A 13,252-nucleotide genomic window follows, 5' to 3' on the forward strand; every position below is an offset into this window, starting at 1 on the left:
ATAGATACGGAGCTACTGGAGAGGGTCACTAAGATGATTAAGAGACTGGAGAATCTCTCCTATGAGGAAGGGCTGAAAGAGCTGGGAGTGTTTAGCCTAGACAGGGGAAGGCTCACGGGAGATCTCGTCAATGTGTACAAATATCTGAAGCAAAGGTGTAAAGAACACTGAATTAGGCTCAGTGGTGTCCATTGACAGAAGAGGTAATGGGGAAAACCTGAAACACAGGAAGTTCTGTTTGAACATAAGGAAACATTTTTTGTTGTGCAGGTGACAGCCTTGGTACAGGTTGCCCAGGAAGGCTGTAGAGTCTCAGTCCTTGGAGATATTCAGAAGCCGTCTGGACACAGTCCCGGGCAACCTATTCTAGCTGAACTTGCTTGAACAGGGAGGTTAGACCTCCAGAGTTCCTTTGCAACCTCAACCATTTTGTGATTCTGCCAGGGATAATAATTAGTGATGTGTACACCAACAATGAAATCCACAGAGGTTCAAATGTTATAGGAGGCCTGAGCACTAACTTTTAGTCCTACTGAGGGTGAACTGCAGAGATGGGAAACAGCTGCACCTTGATTAAAATTGTAGAGAACATTCTGTATTAATATTAATAAGGAATCTTTTTTAATGGAAAAAATGGACATACTTTAGTGACAACAGCTATCTAGAATCCATGGCTGTGATGTGATCTGAGACTGAGAAAGATTAATGTTCCAGCATGCTGAGTCAACAGCTTTGAAGAAAAGGAGGAGGATCTATCCTCAGACTCCTCAGTTAAGGGATGGAAAAGATCCTGATATGATAATTGTCAGAACTGGCAGCAGTCCTTTCTATTGATCAAATTCCGCACTGGAGGAAAGGCAGGTAATATCTTCCTTGATGAAAGTATACATCTCATAAGAAATGGAATGAAAACTAACATGAGAAGAGGAAATTTCCTGTAGATGTCTAAGGCAAACAAATCTATCTGGGGGCAACTTGAGAGCAAGAAGACAGTTCTGCAACAATGAACCAAAGCTGTGCTATGCATAACGGGAGTAGAGAAATTTAAGCCACATACATACATAATTCATAATGTTGGGAGAGGAATCCAAAGCCAAATGCTAGTGTTTTTTTAATTTTATACTTTCTCGCTTCTTGGTCTATTCTACCGTGATATTTCCTGTCATATCTGAACATGATCCTGAAATGCTTTACAGGCATTCTGCACTGCCCTGAATTCTGGGACAGTCTTTGCTTTACAACTGCAAGCTAGCAGACAATGCTAATGAATACCATATCCCAGAAATGAGGTATATATTACAAACAATCTGTTTGAAAGAGGAATTTGAAAGGCACACCATAAAAAGAGTGGTCTGATTTGTCCACTACATAGGTGATTTTCTGAGCAAGAGGGGAAATATTACCATGAAACTGAAAGAAAATCAGTCTGAGAATATGAAGATTGAAAGCACACTTGCAAGATGCAGATGTGTAATCCTGCATGAGATGTCACGAAGATGAATGCTGACGTAAATCTTAAAAGCTCTAGGCAGGATTTCATGGTAATAGTGAATAACTAACGAGTGAATCAGATCCCTCGACCCAAAAACTGTCCAGAAGGCAGAAATGTCCTTGTTACCAGAGACTTCAGTTACCAAACTCCATTTTAACACAGGGAAAATGCTGAGCCTCAGGATGAACAGGGCCAAGAGAAACTCAGAGGACTGCCTGAGTAGATGTATATCTCTTTGTAAATGTACATGTGGACTACTACTTGACAATAGAAATAATGTTGGGTTTTTTCTTCTGGTGCAATAGAGCATGTTACACAAATTGGAAGGATTAAAAATGTAGTTGCAAATAATTTCAATATATTATTTAAGTTGTGCTACAGTTTTTAGGTAGATCTTTTTCAAGTATAATGGTGTACCTAGGCACTAATGTACTCTTGTTGTTTATACTACAGCAAGCAAACTTAAAATTTATAGACAATATTTACTGCTTTACTTCCTGAAGCTTTCATTGCCTTGGATCATATTTTCCTGGCAAAATGAACACTACCATTATATTTGGAAATTCTTCCACAGTGATATTTAATGCAAAAAAAATGCTGGTATTTTTCCTAAACACTGTGGGCTAAAGTCTGCTTGAGTTTGCATCAATGGATTATTGGATTCCCTGGCATAAGTTTTCTGTATATCAAATATAGAGAACTATAGCACAAATTGTGCTAAGTGTATAATAAAACAGTCGCTGCCCCAAGTAGCTTACAGCTAAATACAGGTACAATGTCACAGCTGGACACACAAAGCACGCAAGGATAGCAGGACATTGTCAGTAGGAACACCAGGATACACAAATCAATTTGGTGTACAATTTGCAGGCTCACATAAAAGCATCAAGGGGTTTATTAATTAGAGATTTTTTTTTTTAACCATGTAAATATGCAAGAACTTGTAATTAGGTCACTTGTCTAGTCCTTATTCATAGGCAATTTTCTATAGTTTTGATATGGATTTCGGACATAATGTGAAGCACGGAATGGTAGCTTTGCAAATTGATTCACGGAATATCCTCCATACATAGTGACAGCAAAAAGGAAGGGGCATAGCTCTTTGCAGAACTACAGTGATAAGCAATGGAAATTGCCATCATTACTGGAACAGGTAGGGAAGGCAAACAGGGATAGATATAAGTTGGATAAGTAGAAGGGGCCAAGTTTTTAAGGTATTTACAATTATAAAATTACTGTTTACATGAAACACACTGAACTCTGCAGTATCTTATTTTACTGAGGGCCCAAAATCTATCACTCACCCAAAACCTGTGTATTTTTCATATGTTTCAATTTAAATGAAAACTTCAAAGCATAAAGAGATGAAGCAGATTTGTATTGCCCACTTGTAAATAATTTCAGATTGAAGGATATTGGATAGACCTGGGAAATGAATAAAATGTGTGATTAATTCAATCAAAAATTAAATGTTGTCTATTATTAGTCCAAATATTTGCTATGATTAAAGGTGCTCAGGGAGTACAGAAGAGAAAGATAACATGGCTAAAGTAAACTTCCCATTTAAACAAATAAATATTTACAATCACAGAGTGATGGCAGATAGGCTACTTCTATAATTGTCTCTCAACATTCTAAGAGCTCTTTACTGCTGATAAGCTGAATTTATTTAATGTGTATGAATGTGTACATATTTACGGCATGGGATTATACTTTGTATGTTGTTCTTTCCCAATCAGTGATTCAGAGCAATTTAATTAATATTAAAATAGCTGAGTTCAGTTTTAAGTAACAGGCTGATACTGTATGCTCTGCTCAGTTTAATAAGCTGCCAGTAATCATCAACAAAGAATTTTTCAGAGGTTATAGACATAATAAGTTAACAATATGTACAGAGCCAACTTGCCAATATGCTAAGATGATGAATGAAAAGGAACATATTGATGAAGAATATGTATACCGGTGAGAAAATAAACAAATGGTATTTCCGTATGGCAAGTAGGACAAACACAGAAGAAACAAGATAACCCAGTGCAAAAAATGAAATGAAATGAAATGAAATGAAATGAAATGAAATGAAATGAAATGACATAAAATAAAATAAAATAAAATAAAATAAAATAAAATAAATCCCCCCATCTGAGATTAACTAAGAAAAATAAGAAAATGAATTACTTAAATTAGAATTTTAAAAAAGAAACAAGTCCTAGACTTTCTGTGTAGATGGCAAACAGATCACCATTACTAAAAGAATCTCTCAGTTCGTAAAAGAAGATTGTACAAAATTTGCAGCCACTATATTTTTTAAAGACCAGCGAAAAACTTTTGGTATAACTATAGATAGAAATGGCTTAGGAGAATTCACAGTAGTGCTAAAATTATCTAGATTACATAAGAGGAAGAACACATTTCATAAAAGCATTGTGTAATATTCAACCCTCATGTAACCATCAGTTTGTAAGTTGCCATGACAGGGACTATTTTTCGTTAATTATTCTATTTCTTAAGTATCAATCCAGGCATCAGTTCAGTTTCTTTCTGACTTTTTCCTCATTCATTTGCTAGAGATGAAGAGAAATTATACATTCAGAAACATGTATTTGAGGATTGCATTATGTGTTGCTTCAGGATTAAACTTTCCTAAATTACTGAAGATGTAGTAGTAGTAATAGTACAGGACAGCTGAAACAAAAGAGCTGCTTGTATTAACCTTTGCAAGTGTATCGCTTTCTAGTAAAGAAAATCAAAAGCAAATTAAATTGTAAGCATGATGGTAGGCAAATACACAAATAAGCAAACCAGAGGAAAAAAAGTGTTTCAGTTTGAAATAGCTTGAAGCAAGTAACAATGCTAACTCAAAAAATACGAGAGCTAATAAAAGTAGTAAAACAATTTTACCACATTTTCATCTTGTAGGCATTTGAGAACATCCATCTTTAATCTTAGAATATGTTACTATTTTCTGGTTTGCTTTGTTGTTTTTTTTTTTTTTTTAAATCTATCTGTTTCCTATTTCACATTCTTTTTCTCAAAAGTTCAAAAACATGACCTTGATGGAAGAATCCAGAAAAAGCAATCCAGGTGCAATCTTTCTATATAAAAGGAAATTATGTGTACAAAGTTGTTTTATTAAATGCACATAAAGCTTTAAATGGTTATAAAACTCAGTCAAAGTTTAGGCAAAGTTCGTATGTTTTACTAAATCACCTATTGGTAAAGAATGCCTGGATGTGACTCTAAAATAGATGTAATTATGTTTGTTTGTTTGATTTATCTGAAAATATATATAAAGCTGAAACAACCTTAATTCGAAGCATATTATTTATACTCAGACAGCACGAATGCTACTTTAAATCTGAAGATAAAATACACTTTAAACTCAAATCAGTGCCATTAATTGAATGAAGAGAAACATAAAACTGAGGCAAGACTTCACTCAATAACAGAATCAGGTCCTCTGTAGTTAAATGGCTTGAACACTTTCCACTAAAAAGAATTGGGCGTACAATTTACTGCTGCTGTACCTTGTATTTGTTCCCTTTTATATCTCTTTTATTTAAAGTTATGCCTTTTACACCATTATAATTTACTTTGCATAGAACTAGACGCACCAAACAGCTAACAGGTTGGAGTCAGCAGCTGCAAGAGTGTATTGCTATAGAATTTTCTTTTAGATTTATACAACAAGTGTTTACAAAAGCAGAAAATCAAAATCATTATTACTTGGTAACTTTGGGTTTAGAATGGGATAACCCTGGGAAAACCCTGTGCTCAGTCAAACATTGTTTCAGATTGCTATGATAATTAAGGGCCATAGCTTTAGCAGCTCAGCTTAGTATCAAAGCCAATGTTGTAAAATACATATATATATACACACACCTACCTACATGAACGGTTGATATGATTTGTGTATCTACATGTCTCAAGACAACATTAAAATATACACTCAACTTTGAAGACACATGTCTTTCTTGAGTTATCCCTTTGAACACATCATTTGGGTGGTAAAAAATAAATCCGTATTACATATATCACCTTGCAGCATTTCTAACAAAGTAAATGCAAGTGTATTTTAAAAGAAAAAAATGTAAGAAGTTATTTCATTTGAATCATATTCTAATGATAAAGTAAGGAAAGAAAGGAAGAAAGGAGGAAAGGAAGAAAGAAATTACACACTAACTTGGCAGCTGACATCCATTCCAGCCTCCAGAAGCACCTGTACAACAGCTTTGTGCCCATTACGTGCAGCAAGATGCAAAGGAGTGTGTTTTCTTGTATTACAGTTCATCAGGTTTGGATATGCTTTGATGATCATTTTTACAACACGCAGACGTCCATAAAGTGCTGCCAGATCCAGAGGTGTTTCTAGTTTGTTGTTCCTTATCGTAGGGTCTGTTAGCTCTTCTAACAGAACAGCAACCACTTCTGAATGACCATATTGAGCTGCACAATGAAGTGCTGTTTCGTTTTCATTGTTCTGTTAAAACAAAACAAAAGCTTCAGAAATTCATGTTTAATCACACTATAGAACTGCTTGGCTTCTATAAATTGCCTCCATGACATCACCACACAGGCTGGATTTGCAATATAATGTATGGTAATATATGTTAAATGCTGCAGAATAAATCCACTAAAATTTTACTGATAATACATTAATACTTCAGCTTTGTGGCTCTCAAGCAAATCAGATGTCTGTGTGTCCACACATTGTTCCCAATGCATTTTTTAATAACATAACCCAAAAAGAGTCATGCCAAAATACATAACAAAAATATGTAACCCTTCTTGATTCAACTGCTCCTGAATATCATAGTTCCTGAAATCATAGTTGAGTCTTTCTCTTAGAAATACTCTGACACTTATCTTAAGTCTTTCTTCTCAGTAAAATTGGTTTTAAATCACAGCAGTTTGTTACTAGACTAGTGAAATTACAGAGAAAAACTGTGCAATGAAAATATATCAGGCACAAGGCTAGTTTTATATATCACTATAAAAGTTACTATCAAGACAACAATCAAAGCTTGGAAGAAGGCAAAATACCAACTGTAGATATTAGAAGGACTTAGCATATCACGTAAGCAGCTAGTCTTCTCAGGGCTCCAGGGAGATGTAAGTGTGCTTTTTCAGGCACGTGAGTATTTGTATGCTCTGGATTGAATAAGTTTTTGCTTTATAAAGCAATGCCCCCCAAGTCTTTCCCCAAACACTATTTAATAATCTTAATAGTAAATAAATATTGAGAATAAGCAGTATCATCTCCTTTAATTGTTTTCTTCCAGTTCTGCCTGTATACTTGCAATCCCAAACAGACAAATAACTCCAGGCAGAGAGGAAGGAAATAATTTATAGAGCTCTCTGAATTCTATATGCCATCTATATTATGTAGTCTCTATGAAACCTTAAAATAGACTAGACATTGTAAATTTTAGATGTACATTGAATGCCTCTTCCGATATATGATTTATAAAATTTTGTGACAGTTTTGAAAATGTTGTAAAAGTAGAAAGTCAATAAGCTAATGTGTCATATAAGGAAATAAAATATTAAAAAAAAGCAAATTCAGAAAAAATACTAGAGAAGGGCAGAAATATAGTTTTAAAGAAAGGAGAAGAGATAAATCTGAATCCATAGGCTGTATTTCTCAAGGAAATAACTGAAGAATGTTCTGGGGACAGAGAACTGAAAATAGCAAATAAGATTTGTCTTTTGAAAGACAAAAAGGATGAGAGAATCAGAGAAATGAGGCTTTGGCCTCTTACTCAAAATCCATGTTGCACAGTAATATCTAGAAAGGTGGAAAGGGGAAAAACTTTTTTTCTTTTTGGTAATAGTGTTTCTGTAATGAAGAACTTAAATATCAGGTTTGTGGTTTTAACATCATTGCTGTCATTTTCATCTCATCTTGTAATATAAAATGACTCAGATGAACCTGGGAGGCAGAAGAGACAGATCAATACATTCAGAGAAATTCATGCTGCAGATAAACTCTTCAGGTGTCTGCAACACCACACAAGATCCCAGAGACGGGAATGTGTTTCCTGCTAAACTGCCAGACAGAAGCTGGAATGTATGAGAGCTGGGTAGAAAGTGAGAAGTTTCCACTGGCAGACATGGCTTGATGATTAATAAGTATTAGAATCATTGTGCATTATTCAGACCACCATGTGGTCTTTCTCTATTACATAGACTATAAATTCAGGTTAAAATATGTACTATCACAGTACTACATGGCTGCAGTGACCTATTAACTACCTGTGACATGCCTTCTGTGCTGTAGTGACTTCTAACTCATCCTTTATACAGGACTGGGCAAAGCAATTTTTTTATGTACAGTACCCACCAATCACAAGCATAGTTTATTAGAATTTATTTTTAGATTTTCAATATTTCATGGACAGAACTGCATAGATGAACAGTCAATTGCAGTCTAATTTTGTGTACAATTACCACAATTAAGTATGAAAATCAGATAATTGCACATAAAATGGCCAATTATGGTAATTTGTGCCTACAGTTACTGTAGGCACATATCCAATGGAAATAGTTACACAAAGAAATTAGATGTATAACTATATCCACTATATACACATTTGCTATACAATTGTGACAGTTATATCTATCTATCCAATATATGCTTATGTCTGAAATTTTTTCAAGCGTTTCTGGATAATATATGAAGCATCTGGAATCTTGTGCCAATAGTCCAATGTTGTGGTTTTAAAGTATTCTGATTAAATTTTCAGAGACACATAAAAAATTAAATTGGCTATGGCCTTTTTCTCAAAATATGGTGACTGGCCAAAATTTCAACCACAGATATAGACACATAGAGACCAACCAGTCCAAATCACTGCTGCTGAGCAGCAAACTGAAATTTGCTCCCTCTAAATAAAGAATATCTAGCTGAATTTTCATGCAAGGGCATATTTACAGAAAAACATATTTTAAAACAGTATGGTGCATAAAAGGATCTGTAAATCTGAACAAAATGCTATTATTTTCAAATGAACATTAAACAATTTTGTATGGCTTGTTTCTTTGCATTTGCCAAATTAACGCTACATTTCAGTTAATGACAAATCAAACTGATTCAAAATTAAAAAGAACTAGGTATCACTGAAATAAAATAGAATGATCCAACCTGGACAAACATGATAATTAAATTACCTAAACATATGCAGTCAGAACAGGCATTGTATATATTATGTTATCAGAGCCGAGAGGTACTACCTAATTAAAACTTAGTAATACAACATCCTTCCCTCTTTAAAATGTAAATTAATTACTCAATTCAGGTATAAAAGACAGAATGATTTTAACTTTCAAATACAGAATTACAACTTGTTATCTACCATCTAAATTTATCCGCTTTGACAATTTAGTGCTACTTACGTAAAATAAATCACCTTGGAAGCAAGAGGTTTTGCTGAAGAGAGAGGATAAGAGTTTTTAAGTAGGTTTCGACAGAGTGTGCCATCATCAAATTTAGGAAAGGAGGGAATGCCCACCAGATAGAGACAGTTGATTCAGCATTCCCAGAGAGACCCCTAAGATGGAGGAGGCTATAATAGTGTATTTCCTGGACTGGAAGGAACATTATCTTCCTCTTCTTACCCCTCATGGAGAGATGGACATGGATGTTTCAGTCAGTGTAATGAAGTTCCTCTTTAAGCCATTTGTTTATAGAAGACATACAGTAAGAATAAAAAAAGCCTCCAATATATGATGATATTTTAAGAGTTGATGTTATGTGATTTCTTCGGTCCCAAAAATGCTGTTACTTCTGACTTTTTTTCACAGACAAAGCTAACCCAGGTGTAACTATTGATTTTAAGGTTGCGCTTGTCCTTGTATCTCTAAAATAGCTTATTATTTTGAAGAAATATTTGAAAGACATGAAAAATTATTCTTGAAGAAATTAATAATAATTTAGTACTATTGCCTACATTGTAAACAGTTGTTTCTGGAGAACAGAAAGTATATGTGCTAACACTCATTGCTCTGAGCAGTTAACCTTCTATGAAAATACAAATGTCTGCATGCAAGTTACTATTGTGTGATTAGATCTCCAAATCTGATATCCAAGGGCTAAATAATGCATCTAGTGCTGAAGAAACAGACTAGAATGCTTTTTGAAATTTCAGATACTTCATTACATGTTAGAAACTACAAGATAGATCCTAAGACTGAATGAGTCAAGAAAAAGAAAGATCTAGAAATCAGAACCAAGAAAGATACAAAATGTTAAGACAAAAAGAGAAAAGTAGACCAATATTATGCAAAAATAGTGTAAAACAGAAGTCCTTAATATTCATAATTAATATTTTTTAAAAGTAGTTATTCATATGGCCCAATCGACCTCTTTCAGAAATAAGGAAGGCATCTTATGATTCAGCTTTTAACCTTTTGTAATTTTCTTCTTCATTATTTGTTACATGGGTCTCTTCATGGGTATGGTCCTGACATTTTCTAGCCTTTCTCTGAATCTGTTCTCTTCCATGTTTAGCCAGAAGTCAGACTTCTGTTGCTGCAAACTGAATTGTGCCTTCACAGCATTGCATCTGGTCAGTACTGCAGGCTGTACTACAGCATTTAGCTACTGAGGATGCATGCCACCGCAAAATCTGAAACATCTCTTAAGGTCTATTCATTAGAGGACAGATTAGTAAATATGCTGTAGAGACAATTATTGTAGCTTGGCAGTCTGATAGTGAGGAGGTACAGGAAATATGAGAGAATGAATGGCTCTCATGAATATTACACAGGTCCTTAAAGCCACTATTAAACAGTGGGTATATTTAGGACATTTACTGCATACTTGTGTAGTTTAAAGCTCCTAAAGTCCACGCAAGTACTGTACAAGCAATAATGACTATCAAGTAGTGATTTTACAGACCTTTCCAAAGAATGCTCAACTCCTTTATTATCTAAGCATTTTTATGGTGAACTTGAAAATGGAGACTTCCTAAATCACTGAACCATTTCTTTGTCATATAATCCCAATGTCATACAATCATAGAATCATTTAGGTTGGAAAAGACCCTTAAGATCATCAGCTCCAGCTAGCACTGCCAAGTCCAACCACCAAACTATATCCCTAAGCACCACATCTACACGTCTTTTAAATAGCTCCTGGGATGGTGACTCAACTGCTTCCCTGGGCAGCCTGTTCCAGTGCCTGAGAGCCCTTTCTGTGAAGAGATTTTCCCTAAGTACCAATGTAAACCTCCCCTGCTGCAACTTGAAGCAGTTTCCTCTTGTCCTGTCACTTGCTACTTGGGAGAAGAGACGAACGCTCGCCTCACCACAGCCTCCTTTCAGGTAGTTGTAGAGAGCAATAAGGTCTCCCTTCAGCCTCCTTTTCTCCAGGCTAAACAGCCCCAGTTCCCTCAGATGCTCCTATTAAGACTTGCTCTCTAGACCCTTCACCAGCTTCATTGATCTTTCACATCCCCATGTGCTGAAAGACGAGCCGGTGGGGAAGAGGACCAGCCTGGCTGAATGGAGACCTTTGGTTGCAACTCAGGAAAAAAAGGGAAAGTTTATGGCCTTTGGAAGAAGGACAAGAGGAACTGGCTTCAAGTCGCACCAGGGTGGGTTTAGATTGGTTCTTAGGAAAAATCTCTTCATGGAAAGGGCCTTTCTTGTGAAAGAAATAAAAAGCCCATGAATTTCCTTATCAAGTACTCTCTGAAACACAAACCTGAGCATTAGAATTTAGGCATCCCTAATATTTCCAGATATATTTTCAAAATGATTTAAAAATCAAAGCATTTAAGACAAGACTAAATATTTTGGTTTTCGTTCTGCTACGGTTGTAATTATACACAGACAAAAACTTACTCAACTTTGCTTACATTCAAAAGTTTAGAAACCTTTGAGTTCATACCTATTAGGTATTTAAAAGAAGCTGTATATTGTATCACTGGATATGTTTCTCTAACTTTGTTGGGGTTTTTTTAAGACCTACCATTCCTGATTGAATTTTTTCTTTACTGCTCTATTTCTATTTTTTCCTTCCCAGTGCAGCTTAAGCCTCTGTATTCTAATCCCTAATGAACATTCCAGTAATGAGTGATGTCCCCCTAGGGTCTGTACTGGGACCAATACTATTTCATATTGTCATCAATGACATAGATAGTAGGATTAAGTGCACCCTCAGCAAGTTTGTGGGTGACGCCAAGCTGTGTGGTGCAGTCGACACACTGGAGGGAAGGGATGCCATCCAGAGGGACCTTTACAGGCTTGAAAGGTGGGCCCATGCAAACCTCATGAAGTTCAACAAGGCCAAGTGCAAGTTCCTGCATATGCGTCAGGGCAATCCCCAATATCAGTACAGACTCAGTAATGAAATGATTAGGAGCAGCCCTGAGGAGAAGGACTTGGAGATACTGGCTGATGAAAAATTGGATACGAGCTGGCATGGTGGGCTTGCAGCCCAGAAAGCCAGTCCTATCCTAGGCTGCATCAAAAGAGGTGTGACCAGCAGGTCGAGGGAGGTGATTCTCCCCTTCTACTCTGCTCCTGTGAGACCCCACCTGGAGTACTGCATCCAGCTCTGGGGCCCCCAGTACAACAAAGACATGGACCTGTTAGAGTGGGTCCAGAGGAGGACCACAAAAATGATCAGAGGGCTGGACACCTCTTCTATGAAGAATGACTGAGAAAGTTGGGGTTGTTCAGGCTGGAGAAGAGCAGGCTCTGGGGAGACCTTATTGCAGCCTTTCAATATAGAAAGGGGGCTTGTAAGAAAGATGGAGAAAGACTTTTTACAAAGGCCTGTAGTGACAGGACAAGGGGCAATGGTTTTAAACTGAAAGAGGGCAGATTTAGATTGGATATAAGAAGACGGTTTTTATGATGTTGAGACTTTGCAACAGGTTGCCCAGAGAAGTTGTGGACGCCCCATCCCTGGAAGTGTTCAAGGTCAGGCTGGACAGGACCTTGAGCAACCTGATCTAGTGGAAGATGTCTCTGCCCATGTCCAGGGGGTTGGACTGATGATCTTTGAAGGTCCCTTCTGACCCAAGCGATTCTACGATTTTATGAACATGTTCTAATGAATATCTTTGCCATATAAGAACAATATGATGACAAATAAAGATGCCATTGTCCCATAATTTAGAGAATACTTGGATTTAGATAGTAATATTTTTTCAAAGAGACAATTTGTGTAAAAGTTATTGGGAAAAATTCTGCTGCAAATTACCCAGCGTGAATCAAAACCAAACCTACTGAATTCCCATTGAAATTCACCTTTACTTATGTGGAAACAACAAAAAAAAAATTCTGTAATTTGGTTCACTACTTTGAATAAATGTTTTCTTCAAATTTATTGCTGCAATTGGCTCAAATCAGAAAGATTGCCTTTGCACAATTTTTTTTTCTAAAAAGCATATGAGAGTTCCAAGGGAAATTCAGAAATTCATCCACATAGTCTTTAATTTAAGGGGAGGCGGTGAACATCAAATGCAGAACATGAAAATGATTGTTTTTGCAGGCTACTTTGGAACTGAATTGTACTTCTGGAAGTCCCTGAGGTGTCACTGAGAGAAGCATATAATGTCTGTGCTTCATTTTGATGATTTGGGGAAGACAGTAAATATGTTAGATGTTAGGTATTTACATATTATGAATGCATCCTGAACTTTTTTCCTTCACATTTCAGAAGTGTCAGATGGCATTAAGGAAATGTGAGTGGTTTTTATGACAATTACAATTTGATGCACAGAAAAATTCTACAGTACATTAAATACATAA

At 36.0% G+C, this 13,252-nt stretch overlaps 1 protein-coding gene across 10 annotated transcripts in view; it reads right to left on the reverse strand.

The window, feature by feature from the left end:
- Positions 1–13,252, reverse strand: part of ANKS1B (ankyrin repeat and sterile alpha motif domain containing 1B) — a 447,444-nt gene that overhangs the window by 375,944 nt on the left and 58,248 nt on the right. For all 10 annotated transcript variants that reach the window (XM_054812812.1, XM_054812811.1, XM_054812807.1 and 7 more), the window contains exon 4: positions 5,673–5,969. In XM_054812812.1, the coding sequence (XP_054668787.1) occupies positions 5,673–5,969 (297 nt within the window). The remainder of the gene's footprint in view (positions 1–5,672; positions 5,970–13,252) is intronic.

Source organism: Grus americana, chromosome 1 (assembly GCF_028858705.1).
Source record: "Grus americana isolate bGruAme1 chromosome 1, bGruAme1.mat, whole genome shotgun sequence".
NCBI lineage: Eukaryota > Metazoa > Chordata > Aves > Gruiformes > Gruidae > Grus > Grus americana.